Here is a 17,522-nt window from a genome sequence, read left to right as displayed (position 1 = left end):
CTGGTTTCTATATGGGGTTATTATCCCCATTAGTCTGGATCACACTTGTCATATATTTTTTGCCTTTAGCACATGTCACTTTCTAGTACGTCCACATGCACTATAATAATATTTTGTATGCGCTTTTAATCACATTTTTACATATAGTTTATTTTATTCATTTATTTTTATTTCATATTCACTTTTTCTGTGTTTGTATTAAAGGGGTATTCTAGGCCAAAACTTTTTTTTATATATCAACTGGCTGCGGAAAGTTAAACAGATTTGTAAATTACTTCTATTAAAAAATCTTAATCCTTCCAATAGTTATTAGCTTCTGAAGTTGAGTTGCTGTTTTCTGTCTAACTGCTTTCTGATGACTCACGTCCCGGGAGCTGTGCAGTTCCTATGGGGATATTCTCCCATCATGCACAGCTCCTGGGACGTGACATCATCATTGAGCAGTTAGACAGAAAACTTCAGAAGCTAATAACTATTGGAAGGATTAAGATTTTTTAATAGAAGTAATTTACAAATCTGTTTAACTTTCCGGAGCCAGTTGATATATAAAAAAAAGTTTTTGCCTGGAATACCCCTTTAATCATAGTATTTAATTTGAGTATTATCTCTTTTAATGAATTGTTTATATTAACACCCAATTTTTGTATATGTTAACTTCATTTATGCTTTATTTTTAATTTATTTTTGTGTCCATTATAGGTGTTTGTTTTTGTTTTCATCATTCTCTGGTGGTAGGTGTTTTTATTGTTTCTCATTCTCACACTCTTTTCACGTGCGGTGGTTTCCCTTCATCTCCTACTCTGTATCCATTTACTCTCTATTTATGTGCTAAACCCCTCCAATTTTCCCTTCTACATGATGGTGTATGCTGCTATTCCTTATAATGATTTGGCCTTCAGAGTGTTCCCTCCCATCGTCGCCATCTATTTCATTGCTGTCTCCGTCCACCGTTCCGGCGCCATTTTTGTGGAGTCCATTCCTATCGCGCGTGCGCCAATTTCCGACGCGTGCGCGATGGTGTGGGCTCCCTCACGCTGTACGCGTGTGCCCTTCCGGGCGCATGCGCACGGCTAATAGAACGGCCATCTTTGCGGAGCCATACACACACTGGCGGGCGCCATATTTGTGTTGCCCGTTCTGATCGGATGACGCTTCGTGCGTCATCTTGAGACGCCGGAAGTGCAAGTGCCATCATTTTCTAGCACCGGACCTCCGGCTCACGAGGAGGGAGGCTCTTTTTCCGGCCTACAGGTAGTCTAGCATTTTTTACTTGCCCTATGCAGTCTGACCTTTGTGGATCGGGTGGGTCTCATTGGCTTTGATGATTGTCCATCATCATGATCTGCGGGTTCTGATTGGGCATGTTAGCCCTTATATACTTGCCTCTTTTGGGAATTAGGACACGACCCCTGACGAAGCCCATACGCGAAACGTGCGTTGGGGTGTTGGTGCTCGGTGTTCCTGGCTTGTGGGTATATGACAGGTAGTCTCTTTAGGTATTACTCATCTTGGGTCCCTATTCATGTCTGTTATATTGCATTGCTGCTCTCTATGTTATACTGATGTTTGTTAGATGTTATATCTATATTATACTATATTACGAGTTTGCAGCCGTGCCAGTCTTACATTGTATATGCTCTTGACTGAATATCTACACTGCCCATACCAGGTTCACTGGCACTTGTTGTCTCCTGCCTAAGGTCATCCTCTGCCTTTTAATTATTTTTAATTGTCTGTTTTATATTGTCTAATAAAGATTTTCATACTTTTTGAAATATTAGTATTGTGGGTCTCCTTGTTTTTGGCTATATATTGGTACCCCCAAGACCTACATACGGCGCTTAATGTTTGCCGTGTTGTTGTTTGGCTAAATTGAGTTGTAGTTTTGCAACATCTGGAGGGCCACAGTTTGAAGACCACTGATTTAGAGTATCTTGCTACGTGCAGCCCAAGATGGCTTGTATTTGCGTAAAAAAATATGGTCATTGCGCAAGATGTCAGTGGGCAAAAATCTTTGATACATGTCCCTCATTGAGTTTTATATATACCGTATATACTCGAGTATAAGCAGAGTTTTTCAGCATGATTTTTCGTGCTGAAAACGCCCCCCTCGGCTTATACTCGAGTGAACTCTCCGCCTGTCAATCCCTTCATCAGTGGTCTTCAACCTGCGGACCTCCAGATGTTGCAAAACTACAACTCCCACCATGCCCGGACAGCCATCGGCTGTCCAAGCATGCTGGGAGTTGTAGTTTTGAAACATCTGGAGGTCCGCAGGTTGAAGACCACTGCGGCCTTCGTCATCATCCAGCCCCCCCCCCCTCCCCCCTTTGTTTTGTACTCACCTCCCCTCGGTGGTTAGTCGTTGCGGGCTGTCCATTTTCACCGGGGGGGGCCTCTTCTCCGCGCTCTGGGCCTGCCCGTCCCGGACTAGTGATGTTGACTTGACGAAGATGCACAGGGACGTTCATGCTCAACGTCTCTGTGCGTCGTCGCCAAGACAACGTCACTAATCCAGGGCCAGGCCCGAAGCCCCCCGGTGAAGATGGACAGCCCGGAACGAATAAACCTCCCCACCGGACGGTCTCTGCAGCATAGATGGTCCTGACCAGCTCACCCTAACTTCCCACCGAGGGGGGAGATGGGGGGGGGGGGGGCTGGATGATGACGAAGGCCGCAGTGGTCTTCAACCTGCGGACAGCCGATGGCTGTCCGGGCATGCTGGGAGTTGTAGTTTTGCAACATCTTGAGGTCCGCAGGTTGAAGATCACTGATAAAGGGATTGACAGACAGTGATGATGAAGGGGGGGGGGGGGGGGGGGATGATGTATTTCCCACCCTAGGCTTATAGTCAAGTCAATAACTTTTCCTGGGTTTTTGGGGTAAAATTAGGGGCCTCGGCTTATATTCGGGTCGGCTTATACTCGAGTATATATGGTATATAGATTAGCCACATACATACAGTATATTCATGGAGATGAGCAGGATTTAGGGGGAAGCACCTGTGTCCCAATGCAAACGTTATAACTGTGCGCCAATTTATAATACTAGTGTCTTCTTATGCAGAAGAGGGACCCCTCACCCACCAGGGAACAGTTCTAACTGCTGCTCCCGATCCCTCTCTATTACACATGATTCAGTCTCCGTGCACATGATTCGGTCTCCGTACACGTGATTTAGTCTCCGCACACATTATTCAGTCTCCGCACACGTGATTTAGTCTCCGCACACATTATTCAGTCTCCGTGCACATGATTCGGTCTCCGTACACATGATTCAGTCTCCGTACACGTGATTTAGTCTCCGCACACATTATTCAGTCTCCGTGTACATGATTCAGTCTCCGTACACATGATTCAGTCTCCGTGCACGTGATTCAGTCTCCGTGCACATGATTCGGTCTCCGTACACATGATTCAGTCTCCGTACACGTGATTTAGTCTCCGTGCACGTGATTCAGTCTCCGCGCACGTGATTCAGTCTCCGCGCACGTGATTCAGTCTCCGCACACATGATTCAGTCTCCGTACACGTGATTTAGTCTCCGTACACATTATTCAGTCTCCGCGCACGTGATTCAGTCTCCGTACACATGATTCAGTCTCCGTACACATGATTCAGTCTCCGCACACATGATTCAGTCTCCGTACACATGATTCAGTCTCCGTACACGTGATTCAGTCTCCGTGCACGTGATTCAGTCTCCGTGCACGTGATTCAGTCTCCGTACACATGATTCAGTCTCCGTACACATGATTCAGTCTCCGTACACGTGATTCAGTCTCCGTACACGTGATTCAGTCTCCGTACACATGATTCAGTCTCCGTACACGTGATTCAGTCTCCGTACACATGATTCAGTCTCCGTACACATGATTCAGTCTCCGTGCACATGATTCAGTCTCCGCACACGTGATTCAGTCTCCGCACACGTGATTCAGTCTCCGCACACGTGATTCAGTCTCCGTACACGTGATTCAGTCTCCGCACACGTGATTCAGTCTCCGCACACGTGATTCAGTCTCCGCACACGTGATTCAGTCTCCGTACACATGATTCAGTCTCCGTGCACATGATTCAGTCTCCGTACACATGATTCAGTCTCCGTGCACGTGATTCAGTCTCCGTACACATGATTCAGTCCGTGCAGTAATCCAATTACCTTCTTGGCAGGTGGCTCCTATGAAGCGGTTGAGGCAGATGCATCCTCCGGTCAGCGCGTTGCATTGTGAGTTCCAGCCGCATTCACAGCTCAGGCTGCAGTTCGGTCCATAGTGATTTTTCCTGCAGTCTGGGAATTAAAACAAGAATCAAGCCAGGAGATACAACCACATGTGGAGATGCAGCATGCTGGGAGTTGTAGTTCTGCAGCAGTTTGGGAGCTACAGCTTGGGGGAACGTTTTCCGGGGATAGCACACCTAGGTCACAAGTCGCTCCCGTCTTCCCAGGTGGACACAAACAGATTCCCGTCATCGAGTCACAAGGTCCGTTTCCTTCGCACTCGCAGATCTTCTCACAGTTCTCTCCGTATGTCCCGGAACTGCAGCCTGGAGAACAGACAGAAGACCGGGAATCAGGATGGACAGAGATGGCGGCGGCACGAGGCCCTGATTCTCCATAATATTACTTAAAGGGGTTATCCAGGAAAAAACTTTTTTTTATATATATCAACTGGCTCCAGAAAGTTAAACAGATTTGTAAATCTTAATTCTTTCAGTACTTTTTAGCTGCTGAAGTTGAGTTGTTTTTTTCTGTCTAAGTGCTCTCTGATGACACCTGTCTTGGGAACTGTCCAAAGTAGAAGCAAATCCCCATAGCAAACCTCTTCTACTCTGTGCAGTTCCCGAGACAAGCAGAGATGTCAGCAGAGAGCACCAGACAGAAAAGAACAACTCAACTTCAGCAGCTGATAATTATTGGAAGGATTAAGATTTTTTAACAGAACTAATTTACAAATCTGTTTAACTTTCTGGAGTCAGTTGATATATAAAACATTTTTTATTCCTGGAATACCCCTTTAAGGAAACTCAGCCAGGGCAAATATATTTATGTTCAGTTAGTAGAGGGAAAATAACATATTATTGCATGTGCTGTATAGACGCATTCCTCCTGCTCAAGCAGAGAGAGGAGGGGGGTCTGATCACCTTGTAAGCATGAAACAGCTGTAACCATACATATACAAGTGACTTCCCTGCTATTAAAGGATGTACACACTGCATCATAATAAAGAGAATGATTCTGCATGAAGACCTGGTGAGGGTCACTTGTTTCTTCTATATGATATCCTGAGTTATATTCTATATTATACTCCAGAGCTGCACTCACTATTCTGCTGGTGGGGTCACTTATCCTGGACTGATCCTGAGTTATATTCTGTATTATACTCCAGAGCTGCACTCACTATTCTGCTGGTGAGGTCACTGTGCACATACATTACATTACTTGTCCTGTACTGATCCTGAGTTATATCCTGTATTATACTCCAGAGCTGCACTCACTATTCTGCTGGTGAGGTCACTGTGTACATACATTACATTACTTGTCCTGTACTGATCCTAAGTTGTATCCTGTATTATACCCCAGAGCTGTACTCACTATTCTGCTGGTGAGGTCACTGTGTACATACATTACATTACTTATCCTGTACTGACCCTGAGTTATATCCTGTAAAAGTAATGTATACACAGTGACTCCACCAGCAGAATAGTGAGTACAGCTCTGGAGTATAATACAGGATATAACTCAGGATCAGTACAGGATAAGTAATGTAATGTATGTACACAGTGACCTCACCAGCAGAATAGTGAGTACAGCTCTGGGGTATAATACAGGATACAACTCAGGATCAGTACAGGATAAGTAATGTAATGTATGTACACAGTGACTCCACCAGCAGAATAGTGAGTACAGCTCTGGAGTATAATACAGGATATAACTCAGGATCAGTACAGGATAAGTAATGTAATGTATGTACACAGTGACCTCACCAGCAGAATAGTGAGTACAGCTCTGGAGTATAATACAGGATATAACTCAGGGTCAGTACAGGATAAGTAATGTAATGTATGTACACAGTGACCTCACCAGCAGAATAGTGAGTACAGCTCTGGAGTATAATACAGGATATAACTCAGGATCAGTACAGGATAAGTAATGTAATGTATGTGCACAGTGACCTCACCAGCAGAATAGTGAGTGCAGCTCTGGAGTATAATACAGGATATAACTCAGGATCAGTACAGGATAAGTAATGTAATGTATGTACACACTGACCTCACCAGCAGAATAGTGAGTGCAGCTTTTGATAAGTAATATAAGTATACAATGACTCATCATGTGATGTATATTAATTCTATACATTTATCTGACATTTAATGGATATACAGTAAATACATGAATTGGTATGTACCGTATGTGAGCACATTAAGTGTTCAATCACAAAGGACATTCAATATAAAACTGATAAATATAAGGTTAGTAGAACAATAGTGGTAAATATAAAAATGGTTAAATGCTGTGACAGTGTTATGTAACTGTTTTATGTATTTGACCCTTTGTGAAGATTTTGTAGACTTTTTCGCGGCTGTGCCCTTTTATGTTTCTTTACTCACTTCTTGGCATTTTGCAGCACTGACCTTTTTCACATCTATCTCCATAGAAACCAGCCGGGCAGCGGCAGACCCCCGTCGCTGGGTCACATGATGCGCCATTTTCACAGTTACATATTTCCTGACATTTATTTCCGTGGAATCCGCGAGGACAAACTGCAGAGAAGAATAAAAGCGCAGAAGTGAGTCCCGTGGTGAAACAACCCCCAGGCGTCCATTGTTTTGAGGGACCCCTGACTTCAGATCCGGGGTGCGGTTCCTTAGACCATCTGTAAATACTGTCATGAAGACCTCAGGACGGGGATCTTCAACCTGTTGCTCTCCAGCTGCTGCAGAACTACAACTCCCAGCATGCACAGACAACCAACAGCTGTCCGGGTTTGCTGGGAGTTGGACATCATTGGACCTTTGGGGCCCATTATTGTGTCAAAGCCTGGGCCTAGGGTGGACACTCTGATGGGACAATCTCCCCCTTGAACAGAGCAAAGATGGACGCTCTATCCAAGATTCCACTTGTGATGTTTATGGATTTGTTGCCCATAGCAACTAGATTGCTCTTCCCATTTTCCCGAGGCCTCTGTTCTCTATATTCATTAACTGCAATTGGGTTGCTATTAGGGTTGCCACCTGACCCGTATTTTGGCCACCCTGACGGTAGTTTTATATTAAAAAATACTGTCAATGCAATGGCCGGTATTTATCCAACCATTCCCCCCAACTTCCAGAATGTTGCACCATAACCTAGACCAGTGTTTCCCAACCAGAGCGCCTCCTGCTGTTGCAAAACTACAACTCCTAGCATGCCCGGACAGCCAACGGCTGTCCGGGCATGCTGGGAGTTGTAGTTTTGCAACAGCTGGTGGAAACACTGACCTATACTGTATACTACTATATAGTCTAACATGCCGGGAGTCGTAGTTTTGCAACAGCTGGAGGCACCCCTGGTTGGAAAACACTGACCTATACTACACACTACTATAGAGTCCAACATGCTGGGAGTTGTAGTTTTGCAACAGCTGGAGGCACCCCTGGTTGGGAAACACTGACCTATACTATATACTACTATAAAGTCCAACATGCTGTGAGTTGTAGCTTTGCAACAGCTGGAGGCACCCCTGGTTGGAAAACACTGACCTATACTATACACTACTATATAGTCCAACATGCTGGGAGTTGTAGTTTTGCAACAGCTGGAGGCACCCTGGTTGGGAAACACTGACCTAAACTATATACTACTATATAGTCTAACATGCTGGGAGTTGTAGTTTTGCAACAGCTGGAGGCACCCTGGTTGGAAAACACTCACTGTACTATATACTAATATATAGTCCAACATGCTGGGAGTTGTAGTTTACGTTTAGGGCAGCTGCTGAGCCACAGGCTGTATCAGGGCATGCTGGGAGTTGTGGTTAGTAACTAACTGCAACTCCCAAATTTTATTAAAAAAGCAATCAAAAAGTCCCATCAAAACAAAAAGGGTACCGTTAAAAACTACAGATCGGAGCGCAAAAAATGACCCTCATACAGGCCCCGTATAAATAAAAGAGAAATAAAAAAGTTATAGGGGTCAGAATAAGACAACATTTCCCTGCATATGTGTTACCTGTGATGTTACGCAAATATAATTAATTATGCAAATTAGCATGGCCGGTAATTTTTTGTCTAGAAAGGTGGCGACCCTAGAGCACGGATACTTAAGAAAAAGAGGAGAACTGGGATCTGGTTGCCATGGGCAACAACTCCATAAAAAGCACAGAGGCCTTCTCTATCCATTCTCTTACATCTACTATTTGGCTCCTATAGTAGGGTATATTGTGCAATCCCTTAAAAGGGGTACTCCGGTGGAAAACTGGTGCCAGAAAGTTAAACAGATCTGTAAATTACTTCTATTAAAAAAATCTTTACCCTTCCAGTACTTATTAGCTGCTGAATACTACAGAGGAAATTATTTTCTTTTTGGAACACAGTGCTCTCTGCTGACATCACGAGCACAGTGCTCTCTGCTGACATCTCTGTCCATTTAAGGAACTGTCCAGAGCAGCATATGTTTGCTATGGGGATTTTCTCCTACTCTGGACAGCTCTTAAAATGGACAGAGGTGTCAGCAGAGAGCACTGTGGACATGATGTCAGCAGAGAGCTCTGTGTTCCAAAAAGAAAATAATTTCCTCTGTAGTATTCAGTAGCTAATAAGTACTGGAAGGATTAAGATTTTTTTAATAGAAGTAATTTACAAATCTGTTTAACTTTCTGGCACCAGTTGATAAAAAAAAAAAAAAAAGTTTTCCACGGAAGTACCCCTTTAACCCCTTAAGGACTCAGCCCATTTTGGCCTTAAGGACTCAGACAATTTAATTTTTACGTTTTCATTTTTTCCTCCTCGCCTTCTAAAAATCATAACTCTTTTATATTTTCATCCACAGACTAGTATGAGGGCTTGTTTTTTGCGCGACCAGTTGTCCTTTGTAATGACATAACTCATTATATCATAAAATGTATGGCGCAACCAAAAAACACTATTTTTGTGGGGAAATTAAAACGAAAAACGCAATTTTGCTAATTTTGGAAGGTTTCGTTTTCACGCCGTACAATTTATGGTAAAAATGACGTGTGTTCTTTATTCTGAGGGTCAATACGATTAAAATGATACCCATTATTATATACTTTTATATTATTGTTGCGCTTAAAAAAAATCACAAACTTTTTAACCAAATTAGTACGTTTATAATCCCTTTATTTTGATGACCTAACTTTTTTATTTTTCCGTATAAGCGGCGGTATGGGGGCTCATTTTTTGCGCCGTGGTCTGTACTTTTTTTGATACCACATTTGCATCTAAAAAACTTTTAATACATTTTTAATTTTTTTTTTATAAAATGTATTAAAAAAGTAGGAATTTTGGCCTTTTTTTTTTTTGTTTTTTTTTCCGTTCACGCCGTTCACCGTACGGGATCATTAACATTTTATTTTAATAGTTCGGACATTTACGCACGTGGCGATACCAAATATACCAAAATTTTTACGCTTTTTGGGGGTAAAATAGGAAAAAACGGACGTTTTACTTTTGTATTGGGGGAGGGGATTTTTCACTTTTTTTTTACTTTTACTTTTACATTTTTTTACATTTTTTTTTACACTTGAATAGTCCCCATAGGGGACTATTCATAGCAATACCATGATTGCTAATACTGATCTGTTCTATGTATAGGACATAGAACAGATCAGTGTTATCGGTCATCTCCTGCTCTGGTCTGCTCGATCACAGACCAGAGCAGGAGACGCCGGGAGCCGCACGGAGGAAGGAGAGGGGACCTCCGTGCGGCATTATGAATGATCGGATCCCCGCAGCAGCGCTGCGGGCGATCCGATCATTCATTCACATCGCGCACTGCCGCAGATGCCGGGATCTGTATTGATCCCGGCACCTGAGGGGTTAATGGCGGACGCCCGCGAGATCACGGGTGTCGGCCATTGCCGGCGGGTCCCTGGCTGCGATCAGCAGCCGGGATCAGCCGCGCATGACACGGGCATCGCTCCGATGCCCGCGGTTATGCACAGGATGTAAATGTACGTCCTGGTGCGTTAAGTACCACCTCACCAGGACGTACATTTACGTCCTGCGTCCTTAAGGGGTTAAGGGGGTTGAAGGGTACAAGAGTCTTGATAGAATAATACAGATCTGTAATGTTGTATGATGTGTATCTTAATTCTGTAATCTTGTATGATATATCTTGATTCTGCCCTTTGTAACCGCAAAGCTCGTATCGTACTTCTCGTTTTCTCAACTGCTGATTCCTAACTGTTGTGCACGTACATCCTGTTCTTGTGTTCTGCTGACTTGTAACTATTAAGCAACATGGTATATATATATGAACGTTGGCAAATAGTAAAACAGAGCGTACTTTGACGGCATCTTGTGTGCATGTATTTTTTCCACACCTGACAAGACGCTCTCCTGGCCAGTACAAGCCTTAAGCCAAATTGGACCTAGTACCAGGGGTACAGAAAAGACAGAGAACCAGTACCAGGGGTACTGAGTAGATTATAAAGTTATACCTTTCAGCTGGGGGCTCAGTCCGGGGTCGAGAGGGTCATCCTCCGGACCGGTAAGAACCATATCCTTGTGTGGTATTGTCGACCCGGGGGGCACTGGCCACGTCTCGATTCCAGTAAGTATAAGAGTTATTTTCATATCGTGTCTGGGACACAGTATTACAGTATTTGCCTTCTGTTCAGGGAACAGGGGAAATGAGGAACTAAGAGTAATTTGACAATCCAGGGTGGTTGTCTTGTTTCAATTTGGCTTAACGCTTACAAAAAACTTCTTGTATTTCCGTTTAGTTCTGTTTAGTGTTTTACTTGTAACTTCCTTTTTTTTCCCCTTACGCTTAAGAAGACACGTGAGTATACTAACATTGCTTTAATGTATAGAATAAGGTGCATATAACTGTTATAATAATAATAATAATAATAATAATAATAATAATAGTAATAATCTGCTGGTTCTCAAAACATCTGTAAGACGCCCCACCCTCCCGGCTAGAGGTAACTTGTTGACCCGGGATGTGGTGAAAGCAAGTGACAGTTTGTTCAGAGATACCGTGCATGCTCAGTGATTGGTGCAATTAAATCAGAGAATCCCTAATCTGTTGAGAGGAATTGTCGGAGCCATCAGAGTTCAATACAGCCAAATCCAGAGATTGAGGCTTTGCACCAATTACTGAACATGGGTTCCAAATCATCTAAGTCCTATCCTCCTCCCCTTCCCGGTGAAACATGTAAGGCTTATGTGGCCCGAGTTAGCCCTACAAGATGGGACTTAGTGAATCCGTGGGTAGATGATATAGTTGGTTGGTCAGAATTCATGAAGGACTCCAGCCCATTCCCAAGGGAGGGGGCCAATGATAAATACCACCTGACCCCCACTCTAACAACTACATTTGTAATCTCGAGAAGGGTAGAGAGCGTATATGGAGAGAATTAAAAGAGGAACCAAGTTTTCAAACAAAAATCATCACTGCCTATTGCTGTGGCATGCAAACAAAAACTAGGTGAAACTGTTACTGAATTTTGGGAAAGGTTCACAGCATGTTGGCGTTATGATGCAGGGCTGTGTAAATTGTTTGATAGGATTAGAGATTGTTGTCAGAAATAGAGACTCAACGATTTGGTGGAGAAGCAGGTGATTTGTGAAGGAGAAAGCATGTGAAGCAGTGTGAGGAATGTAGGATGAGCAGAGCTGACACTGCTGGAATAAATGAAGTGGAGATGAGTGTTCAATGCTATGGAATGGAGTGATGTGGTAAATCGCTAGGAAAGCCCTGTGTATGTGGTCATATGATGGCGTTTATAGGATGGTTCTTATGATATAAAGTATGTTATATATGTGTGAGGTGTATAGAATCAGGAGTGTATAGAAAATGACCAGTGAATGTTTTCCCTGTGAAGCTGTTGTGTTGTAATGAAAATGGTGTTAAAAGAAAAATATATTCACGTGGTATTAAATTGAACTATTTGATGATTTTTCATTAATTTCTTGCCTTCACAGTAACACAGGGTTGATGCCAAAAAAAAAAAATGAAATGTATCAGGAAATGCGATTAATTGTCTGATTATATTACAGGAGTAATAACAGAAGAAATTTGGCCAAGAAGATAAAATAAATATAAAAAGTGATCACTATTTAATTGATAAATATTACTTTAGGCATTTACAATCAAGCTAATGGTTTACTGGATTATAAACAATGCGCATTGGAGATAATTATTTTTCAAATTTTTGAGAGAGCTGTGTACATTTTTATTTTTATATCTTTGGTGAGAATGTGGGCCCTGTGTGTTGTACGTTAAGTATTTGTAAATGTCGGTATTGTTACATGTTATGTTTCTTGTATGTCTCTTGATGTTATGTAACACTGTCAGTAACACATGTGATAATAGATGTTTCATGGTGACTGACCAGAACTGGGGAAAGACAAGAAGCCAGACTCAAAGGGGCGGTGACTGGTGACACAGAGGTTTGGGAGGAGTAAGGCGGGGTTTACAGGGAGCATGACAGCTTCTTCTTCGGATCTGGTGCAATTTTGTTTTTCAGGGGATATGTGTGTATGTGCATGTGTATATGTATATATGTACATATGCGTATATATATGTCTACTGTTTGAAATTGAGTATGTTCATAGCACCTGTATACACAATGCCCCGAGGGTGACCATTTAACCTTCCCTTCCTTTCGCATCATACCTGAATGCCCTGTAAACCTCCTGAGAAGAGACCTCATATGTAAACTCAAATTACATATCACTTCATCCCAGTCCAGGTTACATGTCACGTCTGACCTCGCACCCATAGTCACACCTGCAGGGTACTATCCTGCTGGACATTATCCTGTTATGTCCCCGACCCAAGTCCCACCTGAGGTAGACCCCATTGTCTGGTCACATGGTGACCATGATGTAGGACATATTGACTGTACACCATACAAGGCAAGACTCAAACCAGACATCCTCCCGGTCTACCAAAAACAGTACCCCTTGTCACGGGAAAAAAATCAAAGGTATCCGCCCTATGATCAAACATTTCCTACACACTTGAGTTTTAGAACATACTGTCTCTCCCTACTGCACTCCAATTAATTCGGTCCCCAAACCCGATGGTACTGTCTGTTTTGTACCAGACTTGAGAGCCATCAACAGACTAATTGTGCCTATTGCCCCTATAGTTCCTGATGTCACTCACCTGTTGTCATCAATCCCAGCACAGGCAACTCATTTTTCTGTCCTCGATCTGAAGAATGCTTTCTTCTCGATCCCAGTGGACAAAGAGACCAGACTCCTTTTTGCTTTTTCCTTTGAGGGACTACAGTTAACCTGGTGTAGAATGCCCCAGGGGTATGCTGATTCACCAGTTGTGTTCAGCATTGTCCTCCAAGCCTTTTTACAATCATGGCACACCCCCCAGGGTTCTGTTCTCCTCCAAAATGTTGATGATTTGTTACTGTGTAGTTTCTCTGAGGAGGCCTGCCTTGAGGATGGTGTTGTGAACAGGTTGAATATCTGGGTTTTGTTCTGCCAAAAGGGAAAAGGGAGTTGAGCACGTCTAGAGTCCAGTCTGTAGCGGGCCTGGTCACCCCGCACGCCCAGAAGGAAATGCAATCTTTCTTGGGTATGATAAACTACTGCAGACAGTGGATTCCCGACTGCTCATAGAGATGCAACCCTATCAGGCAAACCAGATCTAATCAAATGGTCCTCATAAATGTACAAATCTTTTAATAACGAGTCCAGGGCTAGGTCTCCCAGATTACAATTTGCCTTTCCACATGTATGCACGAGACAATTGTAAAACCATGGCGGGTGTGCTGACACAATTTCACGGAGGCAAACTGCATCCTTGTGCTTTTTTCTCAAAGGTGATGCCCGTCTCTGTACAGGGGATGCCGGCATGTCTGCGAGCTCTTTCTGCCTGTGCTATGATTGTTGAACAAGCTACCACCCTTACTTTAGGACATGACACTACCTTGTACACTTCTCATGATGTTATCTCTCTCCTTAAAGGCCTACATACACAACACATGTAAACACAACGGCTCTCTGGATATGAGGCAATTTTCCTCAGTAATCCATCCTTGAAAATGGTGTATGCCTCCCCTACATCTGGCCCTGCGCACTAGTTGGCCTGAAAATTCATGATGATGTGATGCCGGACATACATGACTGCTTGCAAGTCATCCACACTGACGCCTCACACAGACCCGACCTCTCTTCAGTGCCCATACCTGATGCTCCAGAAGTCTTTGTAGATGGGTCATGTACACGCCCCAAAGACAATGTTTACCATGCCAGTTATGCTATTGTCCAATTACCTGACATTGTCCTCAAGGCCCAGTCCATCCCCTATAAGTCCGCACAAGCTACAGAACTCATCGCCCTCACAAGAGCCTGTACACTTTTTGCTAAGAAACCTGTCACCATTTACATGCACTTACCCTACCATCACAATCAGTCATCATTCACTGCAGGACACACACACGTGGGACTGATCACATTTCAAAGGGCAATGCTCTAGCAGACCACACCGCCAAACTGGCTGCTACACAACAACCTGTCTCTCTGATGTTACCAGTTCTTACACCTCCTTCACTCGTAGACACACAACTTCTTCTCTCTCTTCAGTCCTCTGTTCCCAAACAAGAGGAATATGATTGGTGTTATCCAGTATTGCAGAAAAATCCTGTAACAGGATTGATCTACAAAGAGGGGAAACCATGCATACCCCAACACAGTGCCACAGTTTTATTGCTCATTTCCACGGAGTAGGCCACAGGGAGCACCTTTGAGAAGTGGAAACCAGTCCTTCCCATCATACTCTCAGAAATTAGAAAGACCCCCCATAAGACTTTAAAACTCTCCCCTTTTTGAGATTCTCATGGGTAGGCCTTTCCCGACTCCATGGGCCCAACGACCACTTATAACAGAAGAAGGGGACCTCGACCAGATAAGGGAACAATATGTCACAGACCTCATCCAAACCCTTGATAAAGTAGAACAAAATGTTGTCTGTAATTCTCCTTCTCTCCCACAGGAACCAACACACCAGTTCCAGGAAGGCGACACTGTCCTGGTTAAGACTCTGTCGAAAGGAAAGAAGCCCGGAGACTTCACCTTTGGACCCCCAACCACAGTTGTTGCCGTGAAGAGGACGGCGGTTCTCACGGAAGACAGCCCTTCTTGGATCCACGCCTCTCGGATCAAACTCGTTCAACATCACCCAAAGGAGGTAATAACGGGGGCAGACAGCCCTGACCTTGAAAGCCTACCGAAAGATGTACCCGCTGATGCCCTGGCCTTGTTCTGGCAGATGGTTGAAGAAACTAAGTCTCCTGATGTTTGCATTAATGACTTTATTGACTTTGATACACCCCACGGTGACTCTACAGAATGAATTAGAGAGACACCCAAACAATAAGTTCATGAAACACCATATAATGTTAGCACAAAACCTCACTGCAAAGGATTGTTGGATATGCACCCATACCCCTGTGTCTGCCCAAAGCATGCCCTACTTTGCTATCCCTGTGCCCTCATATGAATTATTTCAGGGAGACTGTTTTGACATGCTTGCTGACAATGAGACACCATATGCAAAGAACTGAAACACCTCAGTGGGTATTCCTATAGTAGGATGGGTGGGGCAGCCATGGTGGCAGGGAAACTTAAGCAGCCCAGGCCCAGGACCACACCAAATGTTGGTCTTCAAAGGGGGTTCCTGGGTAACTCGAGTAGTCACACATATATTAGACCTAGGAGAGATCCCCACGGAAGGGATAAAAGTTAGTTTTCACAGGACATCCGCAAGTACTGATCTTCTTAAGCCCAGCCAGATAGAAAGGTACTTACATGACCCAAGGTGGCCAAATAACACCCTCATTACTCAGGCTACTCAAGACGTAGACTGCTATAATATAACAGGACACCAACCATGCAATGACACGTCAGAATACCAACTTACTGATCCAATATGTAATAACCCAGATGTGGGCTACCGCGGTAGATTAGGGCAGATACCTTCCTGGTGTTACTTAACAAATGCCTCTAGACTCATTGACATAGTTAATAAACTTATCAATCAACATTCCTCTTTCTGGGAGCTCCCACGAGACATCTATTGGGTATGTGGTAGGGAAGCCTACAAGTGGTTGCCGGTAGGGGTCAAAGGCACATGCACCCTAGCTAGACTTACCCCCTCCACCTTTGTCATATCCAACGACGACATTGACATGAGAGCAGCTCCTAAACATATGTTATACCGAAGAGCAGCAGATAACAAAGAAAGGGAAAACGGTAGGCCACATGTTGTACAAATGGGAATAACCAACAAGCTTTTTAGCACCATTTTTATATATCCAATGGTGATGCAAATATGGGATAAGTTAGTCGAAGCCACTAACTACCTCGATGACCAAATATATGACATTTTAGAAATTACTAATACCTCTGTGTCCGTGCAAAATCAACTGATGATAGTGACTAACCAACACGCAATAGTCTTGGACTATCTCACAGCAGCCCAAGGAGGGATGTGTCAAATCATAGGTCCTACTTGTTGCCATTACATAGACACTTCAGGAACAATTCAGATGCACCACCAGCTTGAGAACATACAAAAATTGAGGGACAAATATGCCAAAGACAATGAAATCAACAGGGATAAGTGGTGGGGGGATACCTTTTCAATATTGAATCCCGCTACCTGGCTCAAGGGCGTAGGAGGATGGATAGGGGGCGTTCTGCAGCTCATAATACACATTACTGTCATTGCCCTTATAGTATATGTATCAATAAAACTTATTTTCTTATGTATGAAACGCTGCAAGCCAAGACCTGCTGCAGATACTAAAATCCTCCTCTCCACCTCATCAGACACCCAAGTCCCTCTACTTCACCGTCACTCAGCAGAAGGCTATACTGCCTACATAAAGACTTTTCAAAAGAAAATAGAAAACAAGAAAAACCAAGTTGTCTAAAGTGACAACTGGTTTTAAGAGGGGATTGAAGGGTACAAGAGTCTTGATAGAATAATACAGATCTGTAATGTTGTATGATGTGTATCTTAATTCTGTAATCTTGTATGATATATCTTGATTCTGCCCTTTGTAACCGCAAAGCTCGTATCGTACTTCTCGTTTTCTCAACTGCTGATTCCTAACTGTTGTGCACGTACATCCTGTTCTTGTGTTCTGCTGACTTGTAACTATTAAGCAACATGGTATATATATATGAACGTTGGCAAATAGTAAAACAGAGCGTACTTTGACGGCATCTTGTGTGCATGTATTTTTTCCACACCTGACAAGACGCTCTCCTGGCCAGTACAAGCCTTAAGCCAAATTGGACCTAGTACCAGGGGTACAGAAA

At 43.5% G+C, this 17,522-nt stretch overlaps 2 protein-coding genes across 3 annotated transcripts in view; one reads left to right on the top strand and one right to left on the bottom strand.

Moving 5' to 3' along the window:
- Positions 1-17,522, bottom strand: part of MEGF6 (multiple EGF like domains 6) — a 447,412-nt gene that overhangs the window by 15,913 nt on the left and 413,977 nt on the right. For both annotated transcript variants that reach the window (XM_056544570.1, XM_056544571.1), the window contains 3 exons: positions 6,636-6,764; positions 4,419-4,547; positions 4,162-4,290 (listed from right to left, as the gene is read on the bottom strand). In XM_056544570.1, the coding sequence (XP_056400545.1) occupies positions 4,162-4,290; positions 4,419-4,547; positions 6,636-6,764 (387 nt within the window). The remainder of the gene's footprint in view (positions 1-4,161; positions 4,291-4,418; positions 4,548-6,635; positions 6,765-17,522) is intronic.
- On the top strand, positions 11,077-17,451 carry LOC130294566 (syncytin-A-like). Its single transcript, XM_056544572.1, has 2 exons — positions 11,077-12,707; positions 12,778-17,451. The coding sequence occupies exon 2, from the start codon at positions 15,851-15,853 to the stop codon at positions 17,129-17,131; it is 1,281 nt and encodes a 426-aa protein (XP_056400547.1). The 5' UTR covers positions 11,077-12,707; positions 12,778-15,850; the 3' UTR covers positions 17,132-17,451.

The sequence above is a fragment of the Hyla sarda genome, chromosome 10 (assembly GCF_029499605.1).
Source record: "Hyla sarda isolate aHylSar1 chromosome 10, aHylSar1.hap1, whole genome shotgun sequence".
Lineage (NCBI taxonomy): Eukaryota > Metazoa > Chordata > Amphibia > Anura > Hylidae > Hyla > Hyla sarda.
The sequence above is the reverse complement of the archived record's forward strand: the minus strand, read 5'-3'. Positions and strand labels throughout refer to the sequence as shown.

What these genes read in the sequence shown, in the direction of transcription:
- LOC130294566 (XM_056544572.1), top strand. Translation starts at nt 15,851, where the DNA reads ATGTTGGTCTTCAAAGGGGGTTCCTGGGTAACTCGAGTAGTCACACAT.